General features: G+C 52.9%; 1 protein-coding gene across 7 annotated transcripts in view; it reads left to right on the forward strand.

Moving 5' to 3' along the window:
• Positions 1-17141, forward strand: part of ADARB1 (adenosine deaminase RNA specific B1) — a 115438-nt gene that overhangs the window by 78099 nt on the left and 20198 nt on the right. For 6 of the 7 annotated variants that reach the window (XM_081063505.1, XM_081063502.1, XM_081063507.1 and 3 more), the window contains 6 exons: positions 2961-3035; positions 6710-7650; positions 11510-11624; positions 13428-13596; positions 14141-14286; positions 15485-15653. In XM_081063505.1, the coding sequence (XP_080919631.1) occupies positions 3008-3035; positions 6710-7650; positions 11510-11624; positions 13428-13596; positions 14141-14286; positions 15485-15653 (1568 nt within the window). In that variant the 5' untranslated portion in view covers positions 2961-3007. Of the gene's footprint in view, positions 1-2960; positions 3036-6709; positions 7651-11509; positions 11625-13427; positions 13597-14140; positions 14287-15484; positions 15654-16874; positions 17050-17141 lie in introns of those variants that run through there. The other variant, XM_081063508.1, reaches the window with a different exon arrangement.

Here is a 17141-nt window from a genome sequence, read left to right on the forward strand (position 1 = left end):
GCTGCCTTCGTGACTAACACCACACAGTAAGTGTTGAAATCAGCTAGATGGGCTCCTCCCACTTCTTCTTCCTTATGATGGCGCCTTGAAAATCTTTCTCAGATAATTCTGACGTCTCTGGGTTGGTGTCTGTTGATTGTCTTTTTTGATTCAGTTTGAGAGCCTTCTGGCTCTCCGTGTGATGAATGATTTTTTCTGGGAACCTGGACATACCATGTTCTGAGACTTTCACTTGAACGTGCGCTTGAACTGCCGCGGTCACACAGCGGTGATGAGGGCAGGGGCAAAGCTCAGGCCCCAGCAGGCCTCCACTGACCCTGCTGCTCGGGCCAGAGTCCTGACTCACCACTGGGCCTCCCTGACACCCGGCGGGGAGGGGCGGGCACCTCGTCATCTCGTCACAGGTGTAGGTGGGAGTCCAGGGTGCCTTGCAGGGTGGGAGGGAAGGGGTGTCGAGGCCCCCCCCGCGCCTTGCTGGGAGAGAGGGTGGGTCTGGCTGGAGGAGGGCAGTTCCATCAGTCACGTCCTGTCCTGCCTGGAGGGCCCTCTCCTCGTTCTTTGCAAGGGAGAGCAGCGTTTGGTGGGGTCTTTTGTCTGTACCTGTTGGTGTTTCCAGGTTGCTGGCTGCTTCCGCTCCGAGTCTGGGATAACAACACCAAAGGAAGACCCAGGGGACCCTCGCAGAGCTCGAGTCCCGGCAGGTCTGCCTTCCTCCCTCCATCCTCAGAGCCCCCTTAGGTTGCTTTCTGTGTGGTGTCAGGGTTGTCACTTTTACAAAGGGGAAGAGGAGTAGGACACTGCTCCGTCTCCCTCCACATGGCTCCCTTCTGCCTGTTTCTGAAGCAGGGCTCCACGTGTGCTGTTTCCAGGACTGGCACTGCATTTCCCCAGACGCTGTGGCTACGTGTCACCACCTTCTCTGCTTCCCCACATGCCCCCCATCTCCCTCCCTTCTTCGTCCTGCACCTTCTCCTGCAGGCCTGGCTTAACTGCCATGCACCCAGCTCCCTACCTGACCCTCTAGCCGCGAGGCTCCTCAGAGCACCTGCGTCTCGCACTGGATGTGCGGTGGTCTTGCACGCCTCTGCATCTGACCTTTCATTCTAGACCCCAAGGAGATTACTTCATATTAAAAGTTGCCATAATGGGACTGTAAACACATATGTCATGCAGGAAGTCACGCGGGGTCTCTTCTGGGGTCTCTAGTCCCGCTCCCCACATAAGAACGCAGGACACGGTGAAGCCAAAAAGGAACACCCACGGAGCCATAGATGGGGGAGTCACACCACTATATTCTTGCTGGTGGCTGGGCTGGAGACACAGGGAGCAGGAGCCACACTATCCGCAATCCGCCATCCACTTCTCTCTGCCAACCAACCAACCTCACTTGCTAGCTACACTCCACCGTCCTAACTGCAATCCGCTCTTGCTAGCGCAGCCACCATCTAACCCCCATTTTCTGCTAGCGTAGCCACGGCAGTTATATTAGTGGCCAATGGCTCACTGGTTACAGCTGATGGCCATTTACTACCTGAGCCAGCACCTTTCCATGTGAGGCTGAGAGCCTGGAAACTGCACTCCTGGCTCTGTCCCCACAACATACAAATACTGATTACATTGCGAAAGCACGTGGCCATCAGCCAGCATTAACAGTGACCAGAACGCATGCCATGTCATCCCAGCACACTGGGCCGTCTTATAATAATGAATCCCAGACACGACCGTTTCATCTCTGAGAACTTCAGTATGTAGCGCTGAAAGACAAGTACTGTTTCTGCACCTAAATGATTAACAGGAATTCCTAATCAGCTGTCCAGACAGTGCTTGTGTTTCACTTTCCCAGTCACAGAATTTGATTCATTTTAGGTCTTGTAGTTCCAACACCGCTTTGCACATGACAGATTTTCAGAAAATGTACCTAGAAGTAATTAATGAGTATAAAATAATAATGCTTTTAAAACTACCTGGAACACTAGGTCGAATGAAGGATTCCAGATAGAGACTCATTTAACTTTTAGCAACAGATTTGCCAGATACACATGGGGTGGGACATAATTGATAAGTGGCTGTCAAGGAAACTCTTGTCGATTAGACATGACACGTGAGGTATCTGTGAGGTACGCGCATGCTTTAGCGTTTTAGCCACCGATCCTAAAAGCAGTGAATTTGCTTGTGGTGCTTTATAACATCAGTTTCATTTGTATAAAGCGACATGTGGCGACAGTTTGCACTTTTTCCTCAGTTGCAATTTGATGGGCTGCTTTATCATAGACCGTGTGTTTGTACAGTCATGCAAAGTATAGCCAATTATTTAGGAAGAGGGAACTCTTAAATTTGTTAATAATTAGGTAATTGCAGTGATTCTTTCAGGATTTCCTGTGGTTTCTCCTGCCAACAAAAATACTAAGCTATACCTGGCTGAGAACTCAGATGAGATTTTAACAAGCCCATGCTTGTACTTTCGTCTGTATGAGATGCTCCCCACAGAGAAGGGGGAGTGTGAAGTGAGGTGCTGTGGCTGCTCTGCTTCCCCGACCTGACCAGAAGTCTGCAAAGGTCCAGTGCAGGGGGTCTGGCTTCTGTCGTTGTCACCTGTCGGCAGCCGGGCCTACAGGAGAGAACATTCAGAGACATAAGCGTCATCACCTTTCTCCCTGGTTCGGAGCACTCCACGTCCCACTCCTGCAATTGCCCCCACTCCTCAGAGTGGCCCTCAAATCCTCCTTGCAGGGCCCCTTCCCACTCCATCGCGCTCCTGCAGCAGGGTCCTCGGGGGTCCTGTGGTGACGTGCTGAAGAGGAGGGGACATCAGAATGTTGTGTCCTGGTGGCAGCCCGACCCGTCCTCGTTTTCTGAGTTTTCGCTTTGGTTTGTAATAATGTTGTCTTTCCACAGAGGGGGCGTACCTCATGCTGCTCCAAAGATGGGCCACTGAATGTTCTTTTCTCGCTGTCTTTCAGACAGAAACAGTCTCCGCCAGTCAAGAAACCTCCCAAAGCATTTTGCCATGGAGCTAGAAGATGAAGAAAACATGAGTAAGGTCTAGGCCTGTTGTGTCCTGTCGAGTTGCGATTTTTCATGACAGTCTTTTAGTGTTTCTGTCAATTTAGTTCATGACACTAGTTTGGGGAAAGTAATTTTCCTGGGATACGGGCTAATGGCAGTGGCATGTTTTGAGTGTGTGATACCTTCTCTGTTAACCTTGGGCATCTCCCTTCCAGCCACGTGTCCGGGGCTGTCACTCCTGGTGATGGTCCTGGGCCGTGACGTGCATGCCTGGAGGGAGCGTGCGCCTCCAGGGGCATCTCACGAAGCCACCTGCTTCACACTAAGTCACGGCCTGCTTCTCATGATGCTCGCCAGGTTTCCGTCTGTACAAATGTCACATAACCTTGGGGATAGATTTAAATAGCTGGCCATTGGGGATGGCAGTGCATAAATTTTCCATTCAAACACTGTGGATTGTCCCTAAATTCTGAGGGAAGGGGCTCATGTGAGTCTGCTGATCTTAAGCTTCCAGACTTTAATGAGTTAATATTACAACTGGAGTGGCCTGAAACTCACCTTTGCGCCCTTCTCCTTCCCACAGTGTCCTCACTGGTTGTGGGGAAGGAGGGGCTCAGCCATGCCAACTTTCCCTCTCAGCTTTCTCTGTGAAAAGTTCACTGAACGTACTTCTCTTTTCTGATTTATCTTTAACCCAGATAGCAGTGCTTTTAAAAAAAAGGTTTAAAGGCTCCCACAGAAGCTGGGAGTTTGTAGTAAGGGGAGTGCAGCCCTTTTGCTTGACGTCTGACGCCTATGTGTGTGTGTGTGTGGTGTGTGGTGTGTGTGGTGTGTGTGTGGTGTGTGTGTGGTGTGTGTGTGTGGTGTGTGTGTGACGTGTGTATGGTGTGTGTGTGATGTGTGTGTGTGGTGTGTGTGACGTGTGGTGTGTGTGGTGTGTGTGTGGTGTGTGTGGTGTGTATGTGGTGTGTGTGTGGTGTGTGTGTGGTGTGTGGTGTGTGTGTGGTGTGTGTGCATGGTACTGGCCTGTGTGCACCTGTTCCCCAGGAAGGACACGCAGGGCCAAGTGACGAGTGGCCTTATGCTGAGAGCGGGCACCAGTGACAGCCCAGGTCGGTCCCTTGCCCTGTTCCCCGCCTAGAGCCGAAGGCCGAGGCTGTGCCACCCCGAGCTCTCCAGGCAGAGGGCCTCTGCCTGGCAGGCTGCTCCCTGGCCGTGGTGGAGAGACGAGGTGAGCTGGGCCTTCCTTCCAGAAACCGCACAGGAGGCCTCTCTCTGGTTGAAGCCAGTCCCTGTCCCTGTGGATGGACACCAGCACGAACAACCTGACACGTGCTGTTTCAGAAACACGTGGCCCGTGCTTTGTGCTGTCACATGTGCGTGGCCTCTGGCAGCCTGGCGGCTGCTGCCTTCAGGTTGGCGTCCCTCCGAGCCCTCTCGTGAGGTCCCCTTAGAAGCAGCCTACGTATCTCCTTGTCAGTCCCACCTGCCACCTCCGGTTCTGCCCGTGCAGAGTGTGCACATGGCTGTCCCCGTCTCCTTGTCAGGACAGCGGGAGGTCGTCCACGGCAGTCACCTGCTTGGCTGGAACCGTCCCGGAGTGTAGCTCACGTAACTGTCCCACTGCTCCTGGGGTAGCTTAGCCAACAGATCATATTCTTGGGAAGGTAAGCTGCTGCTTCAATGCTGAAACTTAGCGATGCCAACTGTGTATTTCCTGTCATCTTGGAAGCAACGAAAAATGTTATCATGATGAATATTCACATTTGTGAAATAAAGTAGCGTGATGTGTCAAGAGAAAGCATGTATTTAAGAAGAGTTGCACTAAAGGGCTATCGTTCTCCAATTTTAACATTTCTTTTTCCTTACGTAGTAATGTTTTTATAAGATGGAGTGTGAGTAGTTTTCAGTGCTTCTGAAGCAAACAACTCAGAATATATGCGGACTGTCATGGAAAGTGCATTTCTCTTATCGCCCAGGTTGCCGGCCTACTACTGATGGTTCTGTCTCTTAGAGGAAGGCATCAGGGTATTTCGGAGCTTGTAAATACCTGCTTGGTGCACGCGTGTGTGTGGCGCTGAGCGTCTGCACTGCTGGCTGACCACAGCCACTCCACACCTGTGAGGTCCTCCTGTCTGCTCCTCAGCCTGCCCCGCCCTGCCCTGTTAGCCTTCTGTGTCCTCTAAGCACCCAGACGAGTAACCTATCGAGCTTTTGCTGGAGGATGTTATAAATGAAAATTTAGTGTCTGTTCCGTCAGCTTTGTCAACTGGGAGAAGTGGTGTGTGCAGAGAGCACGTGTCCGTCCCGGCCTCTGCAACAGGACACGCGGATTTCCCATGGGCTGTGTTTAAATTAGGGCCATTCCTTACCTCTCGGCTGGATGATGACAGCCCGGGAAACTGAGAGCTTTTTGTTGGCGTGGCAGCCGGCGGCCCAGACTTCCCGTCACGTTAGGCCTCCATGGGGAGCTGATGGAGTGGACACGCAGTCCTTCTCTGGCTTGCTTAGCGTGATGACAGTCTGCTTTATGTCACATAGTGAAACTAGACCCGCCCAGCATGCTGGGTGCTGGAAAATGGTTGACAACTGCTCCAAACATTCCAGTTACTTAAAAGATTTATGGTGGAGTTTGAAAGCCTTTGAGTCCCGTTGTCACATCAGCAGTGCATGGCTCCCTGTCTTACGCCCGTTCCCCGAGCTGCACACGGCCTGGGGAGACAGGCCAGGAAAACGGGAGCTACTTCTCGTTCTCTTTGTTACAGAGCTTGATAAACTTAAAGGGAATAGTTATTCCCTTTTTTAAATTAAAATCATATTTATTTTGTCCTGAACTTTTAGAGTTCTAAAATTATCTTTGTTAATTGTAAATATAAAAGGTAGGATAACCAAGTTATTCTGGAAATCCACCAAATATGTTTTAAAAAAAGACAAAGTTGCCAGCTCGAGCTAGGGAGTTGTGGCCTGCCTGCCCCTGCAGTGTTACAGCTTGTCCTTACGTATTTCTTCCTGTCATGGAATTAAGAATTCAGACGTAAATCAATCCCCATGTATAGTGAAAAATTTTAAGTGAATACTAGTGAAAAAGCTGTATTTTTCAAAAATAATTTCTAAAAGGCCAGACTACTTTACATAATTACATAAGCAGATACCTAAGATTGATCCCCGAACTGCATCAGATAACTAACATATTGATTGAATGTTTCAAACCTGAAGAACTAATTAACCTGTATTTAGATATGTTAGCTCTTCTGGGAGATACTGCCATTCAAAGCCCAGTGTGAGAGGCAATGACATGGAACAGACAGAAAATGCTAAACTAAACACACTTGGCAATATTGACATGAGACTTCCTAATGTCAGGTCTCCCCGGGCTAATTTGCCCCACATTGTGGTAAGTTTGAACAAAGTATCTATCTATCTGCAGGTGCTTCAGAGTAGTCTGGGAAAAACTGTTTAAAAATTCACCCTTAATGCACAGGCCTTGGTGACAGCAAAGAAGAAGGGTAGGAGCCATTTCTGAGTAGCACGTAGGCTCGCCTGCGGCGGGTCAGGCCCACAGTGCCCGGCTCAGTGCACGGGAGCAGAATGTCTGAGCACACATCACTTACCCAGTTACAAAGAGGTAAAGGAATCTATAAATTTTGCATTTACAAGATCCTGCAACGAAGGCGTTGTAAGTTGCTCTTTCTGGGCACCGCAGGTCCGAGCGGCACAGATGCTAAGGAAAACCGCGGTGTGGACAGCGTGCCCCCCGGGGACGGCCACGCTCCGGGGCCGGCCGAGGGCTGCCTGCTCTCCAACGGGGGTGGCAGTGGTGGTGGTGCCAGCCGGAAACGGCCCCTGGACGAGGGCAGCAATGGCCACACCAAGTTCTGCCTGAAGAAGAGGCGGCGGGCGCCGGGGCCGGCTCTGCCCAAGAACGCACTGATGCAGCTGAACGAGATAAAGCCGGGCCTGCAGTACACGCTGCTGTCGCAGACGGGGCCCGTGCATGCCCCGCTCTTCCTCATGTCCGTGGAGGTGAACGGGCAGGTGTTTGAGGGCTCCGGCCCCACCAAGAAGAAGGCCAAGCTGCAGGCCGCGGAGAAGGCCCTGCGCTCCTTCGTGCAGTTCCCCAATGCCTCCGAGGCCCACCTGGCCATGGGCCGGGGCCTGTCCGCCAACGCCGACTTCACGTCCGACCAGGCTGACTTCCCCGACACGCTCTTCAACGGCTTTGAGGCCCCGGACAGGTCGGAGGTGCCGTTCTGCATGGGTTCCAATGGCGACGACTCCTTCAGCTCCGGCGGGGACCTCAGCCTGTCGGCCTCCCCAGTGTCCGCCGGCCTCGTGCAGCCTCCACTCCCCATCCCGCCGCCCTTCCCACCGCCCAGCGGGAAGAACCCCGTGATGATCCTGAACGAGCTGCGCCCGGGGCTGAAGTACGACTTCCTGTCCGAGAGCGGGGAGAGCCACGCCAAGAACTTCGTCATGTCCGTGGTTGTGGATGGCCAGTTCTTCGAAGGCTCGGGGAGGAACAAGAAGCTGGCCAAGGCCCGAGCCGCGCAGTCTGCCCTGGCCGCCGTTTTTAACCTGCACTTGGATCAGACTCCATCTCGCCAGCCCGTCCCCAGCGAGGGCCTCCAGTTACACTCACCGCAGGTGAGGAGCCGTGCGCTCGTGCCTCGCCGTGCTCTTACACAGGACCTGGCTTCCTGTCGCCCTGTCCCAGCCAGACCCTCTTACCAGGAAGTAGCTGCTGGGCAGGCGCTCCCCCATGGCCGTGTGCTCACTGGGGAGCCGGCCACAGCCAGCAGCACAGGGTCACCAAGCAGTGCCGTCAGCCCTCCCCAGGCTGAGCCTGCTCCGGAGGACGTACCCTTGTGCTCCCGCCCCACGTGCCCCCCCCTTGGGGGCCCATCCTGAGGCACATTTGGGGGGGGTGGATAGGGGGTCGGGAGAACATGAACCGCCGGACTTGCCCGCTCAGGGTATTTTCTTCATGGTCTGGGGACTCTGGGCACAAGAGGAGTGAGCCTGGCCCGTCAGGTCAGGGTGTCGGGGCCCCAGCAGGACTGGCTGGTCTCTGCATCCCGAGGCCAAGGGGCCGTCTACGCAGAGCATGAGCCCACAGCACCAGGGAGCACGTGTGCAAGGGGGCGGGGCTCTCAGCACACGCTCCAGGGCCCAGCGGGTGCTGGAGTCTCTGTACCCAGGATCCCCAACGGACCGGGCAGGTCTCCCTCCTGTCCAGCTGGCGTGGGCGGGTACGCGGACGTTTGGTCCTGGAACCCCCCCAAGATCAGAGTGCAGGGAGGGTGGGCTCAGACCAGCTTCCGTGGAGGAGAAAGGGCATTGAGCTGCCCCTCTGAGCTCTGCTGCTGTCCTGCTGCTTTGCTTACAAATCCAAAATTCTCAGGTCTATGAAAACCAGCCTTTTAGGGAGACATTCTGACCCTCTTTTCTATTTAGTCCTCTTGTCAAATTTTACTCGGTTTGGAGATAAAATCCATACTGGTCTGATCAGAAGAGGGGTGGACTCAGAGCTGACATGGGGTAGCTGGTTCTCTCCTAGGACCCGGGAGTGTCACCGCTCCTTCCCTTTGAGTCCAGTAGGGAAACCTCTGTGCAGGCGTCCTCTGGGGCGACCAGTAGTTCTCAGGTTTAAAAGGAGGAAGTCTATTTCATTTTGCCTAAAGCAACCAAATGCAGCCTCAGCACACAGCAGCACAAAGTATTTTGCTGATTTTTTTAATGAACCCAACAGTTGCTTCTTAGTGGTAACTCAGCGTTATTCATGAGAGCTATTAGTCCATTCATCAGTTTTCAAGTCAGTGGCGCTAGTTTCCCAGTGAGTTTTTATTTTCAGGGTTCACTGTTTCCTAAGCTATTTCCTCCTGAGTTTAAAGTAGCTCTGATGTGACCGGTCTGCCCTTAATGTCAGCAGGTCACAGGTGAGAATTGAAGTCCTGTGAATGGTCTGCCTCCCAGAGGGCAGTGCTGCAGTGCCGGCGCGACACCACAGCGAGAGGCAGGGTGACGCCCGCATGCGCCGCAGCCCACGTCCCCAGGCCGCTTCTGGGACAGCAGTGACTAGAGCCCGGCCTGGGGGCGCTGGGCCTGTGCCCCCCCCCTGGGGTGGGGTGTCAGGGAAGCCTCCTGCAGGGGAGTGCAGTGGGCAGGGCCGTCCCGGCCCCAAGTACTGTAGGTGGCGAGCAGTAGGTTCGGACCTCTGGTCCCAGGCCGGTGAGGCTCGGGGAGAGGAGCTGGACCCCGTCCTGCTCACAGTGGGCTGTCCCTCCGCCCCCCGTGTCTCTCCCTAGCTCCGACCACTAGCTCAGGATGTGACCTCATTTTCCTCCAGGACCTGGGGTGGCCTTTGCAAAATCAGCCCTATGGCTTTGTTTCTGGGCTCATAGTCTTTGCCCTGGAAGTTGCCAAACGCACAGCTAGACTGGGTGTAACTCTTTACCGCTTCCCGAGAACCCGTGCGGGACTTGGTGGACACCCCCAGTCCTGTGGTCTGCACCTTCATGGTGCTCATGGTGGCACCAGAGGGTTTAAAACCAAACGTGAGCAGAGCACTGTCACCAGTGAGTGACGTCGGAGTGGCCTGCCGTGCCTCAGCGCGCTCAGCCCTGAGTGTTGTAGGTGGTGCCGCGGGCCTGTGGCGCTGTGGGTTTGGCTGCAGGAGCGTGTGACTGTGGTTATCCCTGCCCCATTTAGAGGGACAGTCCCACTGTCCCTAGGGAATGAGGTAGCAGCCCCTTTCGGGGCGGAAGAAGGCAGGTGCACAGGTGCCCCATTGAACAGGTGAATGTCCATAGACGTGCCCGACCACCATCCAAGTGTCTGAGCCCCCGTTCAGCTCCTCTGCCTTCCTCCGAAGGTGGGAATGCCCTAGCCCCACACGAGACAAAACTTTATCCCTAATCTCTCACTGCTTTTCCTGCTTTGTAAGTAGGAGTGTGTTCTCCTTTACCTGTGACACTCCCCGCACCGTGTCTGCATGTCTGTGTTTCTGTCTGTGGTCTGACCCTGTTTCCTGTGCACACATCGTACCATGGACACGTCTGCCAAGTGCAGTGTGAGGCCCATGGGCCTCGCCCTGACCTGTCCACTCTCCATGTGTCCTGTGTGGAGTGCTGTCTTCTGGGGCTTGCTGGAATTGCCTGGTGCGGTGACAGGAGGAAAACATCCTGACAACTGTACTTCTTCTAAATAAGTCATCACTTAGGATGGTGACTTTTCTGTTCATTTGGGGCATGTTTTATTAAGGGCCAAGCTGGGGATAATAGATTTGGCCATTTGGTTGTCAAAACAGGTGTGAGATTGGGTGGATGTGGGTCCCACGTGGCTGTTTGCACAAACCTCCTGCCAGGCATTGTTTCCCAGAACACTGTGGATTCATTTTATCCAAGATAAATCATGAGCTGTACAAATAAGAAGTGTCCCAAATCTAACAGAGGTGTTTGTTTCTGAGAAGCACTCCCTTTAGGGCAAGTGGCTGTCGGGTCTATGACATAGTAATGGAAGGGTTCCAGATGTCATTTAATGCCTTCCCTTTAAAGGTGTGGCCTTGAGGACATTCTGCTATCCTTGGATCTAAGCTGTAACTGCCCTGGGGCCCTGGTCAGTGCTGGACACTGAGTGTGTGTCCTGAGCCAGGGACTTGTCATACACGCTGAAATTACCGAGAGGCTTATCCCACAGGCAGTGCCTTTGCCAGGCAGGTGCAAAGCCTACCATGCTTTCATTTGATCACTCTTCAAATTGCCCTCCTGCCCATGACGTGTGTCACTTCCAAGGGCGTGCCCGTGGCCTCGCCAGCCTGACCTGGACACTCCCTGAGAGCCCGGGTGGCAGAGCAGTGGAGAGCGGGAGGCAGGTGACCCAGGAAGGTACTCTCACCATCCTATGCCTGGGTTTGCTCCTTGGAGGGCCGCCTGGTGTGTTGTGGGGATCGGAGGGGTGGCATGGGCGAGCCTTACCTGCAGGGGTGTGGGCTCTGGGCTGCCCTGTCCTCAGAGACGTCAAAGGGTCCAGCCAGGGCCTCTCGTGCTCCTGGGATGTCTGTTTCCGAGGAGCGTTTTGGAGGAAATGCACGCACGCACACACTCATGCATGCTCACACATGCATGCACATGTCTGCTCATGTACGCATGCTCACACATGCTTACACATGTACACTCACATGTATACACACTGACATACACCTGTATACACTGTCACACATATATGCTCACACAGACCTGCACACATGCTCACACTCACATGTACACATACACACATGCTCACTTGCACACGCGTGCTCATGCACACACCTGCACACATGCTCACACAGACTCTCATGCTCACATGCACACACACGATTGCACACACGCATGCTCACTCACACACACACGCTTGCCACATCGACCTGTGTGAGTGTCCAGAAGAGAAGCCACGTGTGCTGTCAGCGGAGGGAGAGCACGGCTCGCTGGCAGGCGTGCGGGCGCCTGACCCCTGCTGTGGTCCTCAGGTGTTAGCCGACGCTGTGGCCCGCCTCGTCCTGGATAAGTTCGCCGACCTGACGGACAACTTCTCCTCCCCCCACGCTCGCAGGAAGGTTCTCGCTGGGATCGTCATGACAACAGGTACACAGCTTCATCTATAAATATCTCTGACTCGAACAGGAAAGCACTTTTCCCTTCCTTTTCAAAATGTCTGCCATCTGCAGATGAGGGGCTGCACTTGCCCGTTTCCCCTCAGTGTTCTTCTTTGCTCCAAGTTCTCATTTGGGGCAGCCTGTGTTAGTGTGGGCTCCCAGAGTCGTGTGAGTGAAGGTAGCAGCAGCCTTACTCACTCTCGCCTCCCTGGAAAGGAGGACATTTCTGACTAAGCAGCGAACGTGAATGCTGCCGTGTGGGTTTCTGTGTGACTTACAGGGCAGGGGGAAGCTCTGGCCAGGGTTGGAAACCCGCGGGCAAAGGCACGATTTGGGACGGCAGAAGGAACCTGTTAAATGTCTACAAGTTCCCAGCAGTGAAAGGACCCCTCCCGAGTCCTCTTCCCACAGCCCAGGACTGGGCCCTCGTGCCGCAGCTCCGAGGGTGACTGCTAGGAACGGAGCCACAGCCTGGCCTGCGCCTGGACCCCGGCACACGGCGGGAGCCCTCTCACTGGCAGCGTCCACGGCCACGTACAGAAAGCAGGCCCTGGCGGCCAGGGAGAGAGGAGCTGGAATGGCTGTGTGTCCACACCAGCCAGCCGGGGGGAAACCTGCCGTCTGTGTCCTCCTCCCCGAGGTCGCTCTCTGTCCCACTGGGGGAAGCACATGATTCCGGAATCCTTTGCGTTGACCCCCCTTACGCCCAAGAGAAAGGTGACAACTGCTTAATAAGTGTCCTCCATCTGCCGTGACACTTGCTCTGGCCCAGCCGAGCGTGTGTCTGAGGGATGGATGAACTCTGAGCACCAGCGTGGCTGTCAGGGTTTTCTGATGTGTGCTGCCTGTGTTTTCCTCCCTCTTCCCTGTCCCCTGACTGTTACTTGCTACTTAACTGAATACTGCAGTGCCCTGAGCAGGGGTGCACGCCGCTCAGCTGCTCGAGGGAGCTGATGGGGTTATTACCAGCTTGCAGCCACCTTGGAGGAGGCAGGTGTCCTCACGGCAGCATTTGCACCTCAGTGTCAACTTCACTTGGGACCACTGCTCAAAGCCACCATTTACGTCTACAGGCAGGACCGCGTAGCAACTGGCACGTGGTTCTGACCTCAGACAGCTGCCAGTGGTTGAATGACCTTGGGCAGGTTATTAACCTCTCTGCCTCAATTTCCTCATCTGTAAAATGGAGACAGTAGTAGCGTGCACTTCAGAGGCTGTGGGAATGAAGGGAGAACGCCTTCCCTGGCAGGCCTACTGCCATCACGTGGTGCCGTAACCAGTGACATTCAGGGTCTTTGCAGCATGTCTGTCGACAAAGTTACTGTCACAGTGGTGGTTCTCTGGGTGTTCCTGTGCTGAGAGTGTCCCTCCAGCATGGTTAGATGGTGACAGATTCCTAACAACACGCTGAGTTAGTTGTTTTCCTCCTCGCCCCTCTGCTGTGGGTAACCCTCCTGACCTCTCTAGTCCTTTGACGCTGGTTTCCAGATTAATGAGCAGACACCCGGTCCACCTTCCCAGTGCTTCCTACCCGTGTCCAATGGGGAACGTTCAGGAAGAGTCTGGTGCCTTCCAGAGGAGGTAACCTTGGGTGGAGAAGCTACATGCTGAATAGTGAGAGAGCGGGCACCCAGGAGCGTCGCCCGGCACCCCCTGTGCAGGCCTGAGTCTGCCCAGGTCAGGGCAGGCGGTGCGGCGTGAACACGAGCGCGTTGTCTGCAGCTGGAGGCACTGAGGATGCTTGTCAGGCATGTGACCGTGATGCAGATTAGGGGCGTCTCTTGTTTTTCAGGCACAGACGTCAAAGATGCCAAGGTGATAAGTGTTTCCACGGGAACGAAATGTATCAACGGGGAGTACATGAGTGACCGTGGCCTGGCTCTGAACGACTGCCATGCGGAGATTATAGCTCGGCGGTCCTTGCTCAGATTCCTCTATGCACAGCTGGAGCTGTACCTGAAGTAAGTTTGGTGAGGAGATAAGCCGAGGAGGCTGTTTCAGGCAGTCTTCCCTCCCCCGCCCCATCAGACCTCTCACGGGACGATTCTCCAAGCAGTAACTTTGTCGGTGACACTGCGGTTGGAGCCAGTTTCCCAGGGTTGGCTAAATTCCAGCACACGCGTCCAGGTCGCAGACCTGTGTTAGACCCCGTGGTTTTGTGCCAGGCGCTGGGATCAAAATGGAGCTCAACAGCCTGGTAAACACAGTCGTTTGTGTTCTAGTCACTAGTCAAATCAGCCCATCGTGTGTCTAAACTGCTTTTCTTCTCAAAGCCAGTTCTCTGCTTAGCCATTGTGTCTGAATCAGAAGAGAGAAGGAAAGAAGTACTCGCTTTTCGAGGATGTGCCCATCCATTGTTAGTGACAAGAGCAGTGTGGAGTATCGGGACATGGAAGGTTCCAGTTCACGCTCCTGCTTCCCCTTGAGAACCACTGGGAGCCAGACAGACTGAGTTTTGACTGCACACGGCTGTAAAGTTAATTTTGCAACTTACCTCTTTTGTAGCAAAGATGATCAGAAGAAGTCCATCTTCCAGAAGTCCCCGCGAGGGGGTTTCAAGCTGAAGGAGAGCGTGCAGTTCCACCTGTACATTAGCACATCGCCCTGCGGGGACGCCAGAATCTTCTCCCCGCACGAGCCAGTCCTGGAAGGTACGCCCAGGTTTCTCACGAAAAGTCCTGGTTACGTAGTCACAGACAAAGGAAAAAGCCTGCGTGATATCCTTTGCCCTTTTTAAATGTCAGCCTTGAATGCGGATTGGATAGGAGTAGATAAAAGCGTGAGGTTTTTCTTCTCAATGACTAATTTAATTAGACAATTTTAATGGATGAAAATGTTGATCATAATAAACGTGCCAAGTAATTGGCATAGAATGAGTGTATCAGATCAAAGTTGTTCCAGAACTTAAATGGGGAGAGCATTACTCTAAATCAGACAGGTACGTTACCCTCCACGTCTCTGATCAGTTTAACGTGTCATTGGAGTATCTGGCTGAAGTTCCAGAAACACGTTCGGACTCATGAAAAGGGAGACCCCACTTCTGTCATATTTCGCCCACCCTTCTTTGCATACGAGTTAGTAGTGCTTTTGTTGTATTCGAATTTGTGTCCACATCTCTTCTCCCAAGCTTAAATAGAATGTTTGATTGTATTAATTTATTCCAAATAGAATGTTTGATTGTACTAATTTTTTTAAAAAAGTTTATTGGGGTGACAATTGTTGGTGAAATTACATAGATTTAAGGTGTACAATTCTGTATTACATCATCTATAAATCCCATTGTGTATTCACCACCCAGAGTCAGTTCTCCTTCCATCACCGTATATTTGTGTATTAATTTTCTTGATTATAAAAGCAATACACACCCATTGTGGAAAATTGCTAAATATTTTTACAATATAAGAAAGAAAATTTAAAGCACCCGTGTTCATATGATGTTTGCATGTGCTTCCTCTGGGCTTATTTCTGCATCCTTATAGATTTCTTTTTGAAAATTAAAAAACACAGGAAAAAATATAACCAACAGTCAAATATCCATCACCTAGAATTAGCAAATGTTAGCATTTTGTCCTATTTGCTTCAGCTCAGTTTTAATGATAGAAGTAAATCATTTTGGTTAAAATGATTTATGTCCCCAACACGTAAGGAGATCACTTTCGTGACTTTGGTTTGTATTATAGCTTTCCTGACCAATTTTATGTTAAACTGTACATATAACTTATAGGTATGAAATAAACATGGCACATGTGGACATAAAGTGTGTTTTAAATTTATAGGGTGTTGTTAGATGTGCTTCTCAGTGAATGAGATGGATGATTGCCTACATCCACCTCTGTTCTTCTCTCTCAGAACCAGCAGACAGACATCCAAATCGGAAAGCCAGAGGTCAGCTGCGGACAAAAATAGAATCTGGTGAGGGGACGATCCCGGTGCGCTCCAATGCGAGTATCCAGACGTGGGACGGGGTGCTGCAGGGCGAGAGGCTGCTCACCATGTCCTGCAGCGACAAGATGGCACGGTAAGGCCCTGCCACCGCCCCCTCACCCTGCCAGTCACCCTGCGGGCCAGCCCCCTCGCCGCCCAGTCACTCCTGCTGCTTTTCAAACTAGCTGGGTTTTGTCCCCATTCCTCACTCCAGGTACTCCCCCCCCCCCCCCCCGCCGCATTCTTTGAAGGACTAAGGCTCTAGAAAGGGGCTGCAGGGCCCCCGCCAGGGGACAAAGGTGGGCCTTTCCCCAGGAGGCTCTGAGCCTCCCACTGCAGCCCTTTAGAACAAGCATCTCAGTGCTTATTACTGTTTTCATATGTGGGCTTCTGGGGTGAACTGATGTGTTTCACTGTGACATTTTAAAGCAATTTGCTGCCAGAGAAAACAGTTTCCTCATTCGTTGTAGATACCTCTCAAATGATCCTGCTCACCATTCAGTTAACATTTTGGGTAACTGGTATTTACATTTTAGAAATCATGTGACACCGTCACTGGCGTTGTGTGGTACCCCGAGCACAGAGCACCCAGGGTGGCAGGGCGAGGCTGGGCGCGTCCCTGAGAAGGGTTACTGTTTCAGAAGCCTGCGTCCCACTCAGGTTGTACGAAGCCCAGTTTCTTCAGACACTGGTCTCAGGGCAGCAGACCTTTATCCTTTAACAGATGTTTATTGAGAACAAGGAATGAGCAGATGGTAGAAAGGCGCGTAAAATGGAACACGTCCTCTGTCTCCAGAGCTCCCCGTGGCCGTGGCCAATGACCCCGACGGCCCTTCCCACAGCCTCAGAGCTGATGTGCCTGCACGTCTTCTCAGTTGGGCTTGAGCCGTGTTGATTTTCTCTAATGCGTCTTGTCAGGGAATCTCAGGATGGAGCCGCACTCATCCTGCACTGTGGGCCACCCTCCCTCCCTGACCCCCCAGCGCAGGTGCCTCCAAGATGTGTCTGCGTATTACGTGGCCTTCGCACCCACCTCCCGTGTGCTTTCGTGTGTGTGTGTGTGTGCGCGCATGTGTGTGTCCTTGAGAACTACACAGTGGCGTCACTTTGGGGTGTGTGTGTGTGTGGATAATTTACAGGAATGGTATTGTCTTTCAATCCCATTCGTATCTTGTATTTTCATTCAGCCCCGGGTTTGGGGACTGTCCCTGACGCTGTAACGGCAGCTGCTGATGACCACTACTTCATAGTCCTGGCCATGCACAGTCCGTTCCCTAACAAGGGAAACTTGGACTTCCTCCAACTCCCTCTGCAGGGCGGCCTTGAACTCCCATAAACACAGGTCACGATGGGCCTTTGCTGTCCAGGAGTCACACGCGTGTGGGACTTCACAGAATCCCATCACATGCACCCAGACGGTCACACCAGCTACACTCATACCAACAGCGCACGAGGTTAGTGCCCCACATTTTTAAACAGCTGTCTTGTGGTTTTAGTGGACGTTTCTCTTCTCACCAGGAATGTCCAGCATTTCAGCCACCTATCTGGCCCCTTTGAATCACCCATTTGTGTCCTTTCCACT

This window comes from Rhinolophus hipposideros (genome assembly GCF_964194185.1).
Source record: "Rhinolophus hipposideros genome assembly, chromosome: 2".
Lineage (NCBI taxonomy): Eukaryota > Metazoa > Chordata > Mammalia > Chiroptera > Rhinolophidae > Rhinolophus > Rhinolophus hipposideros.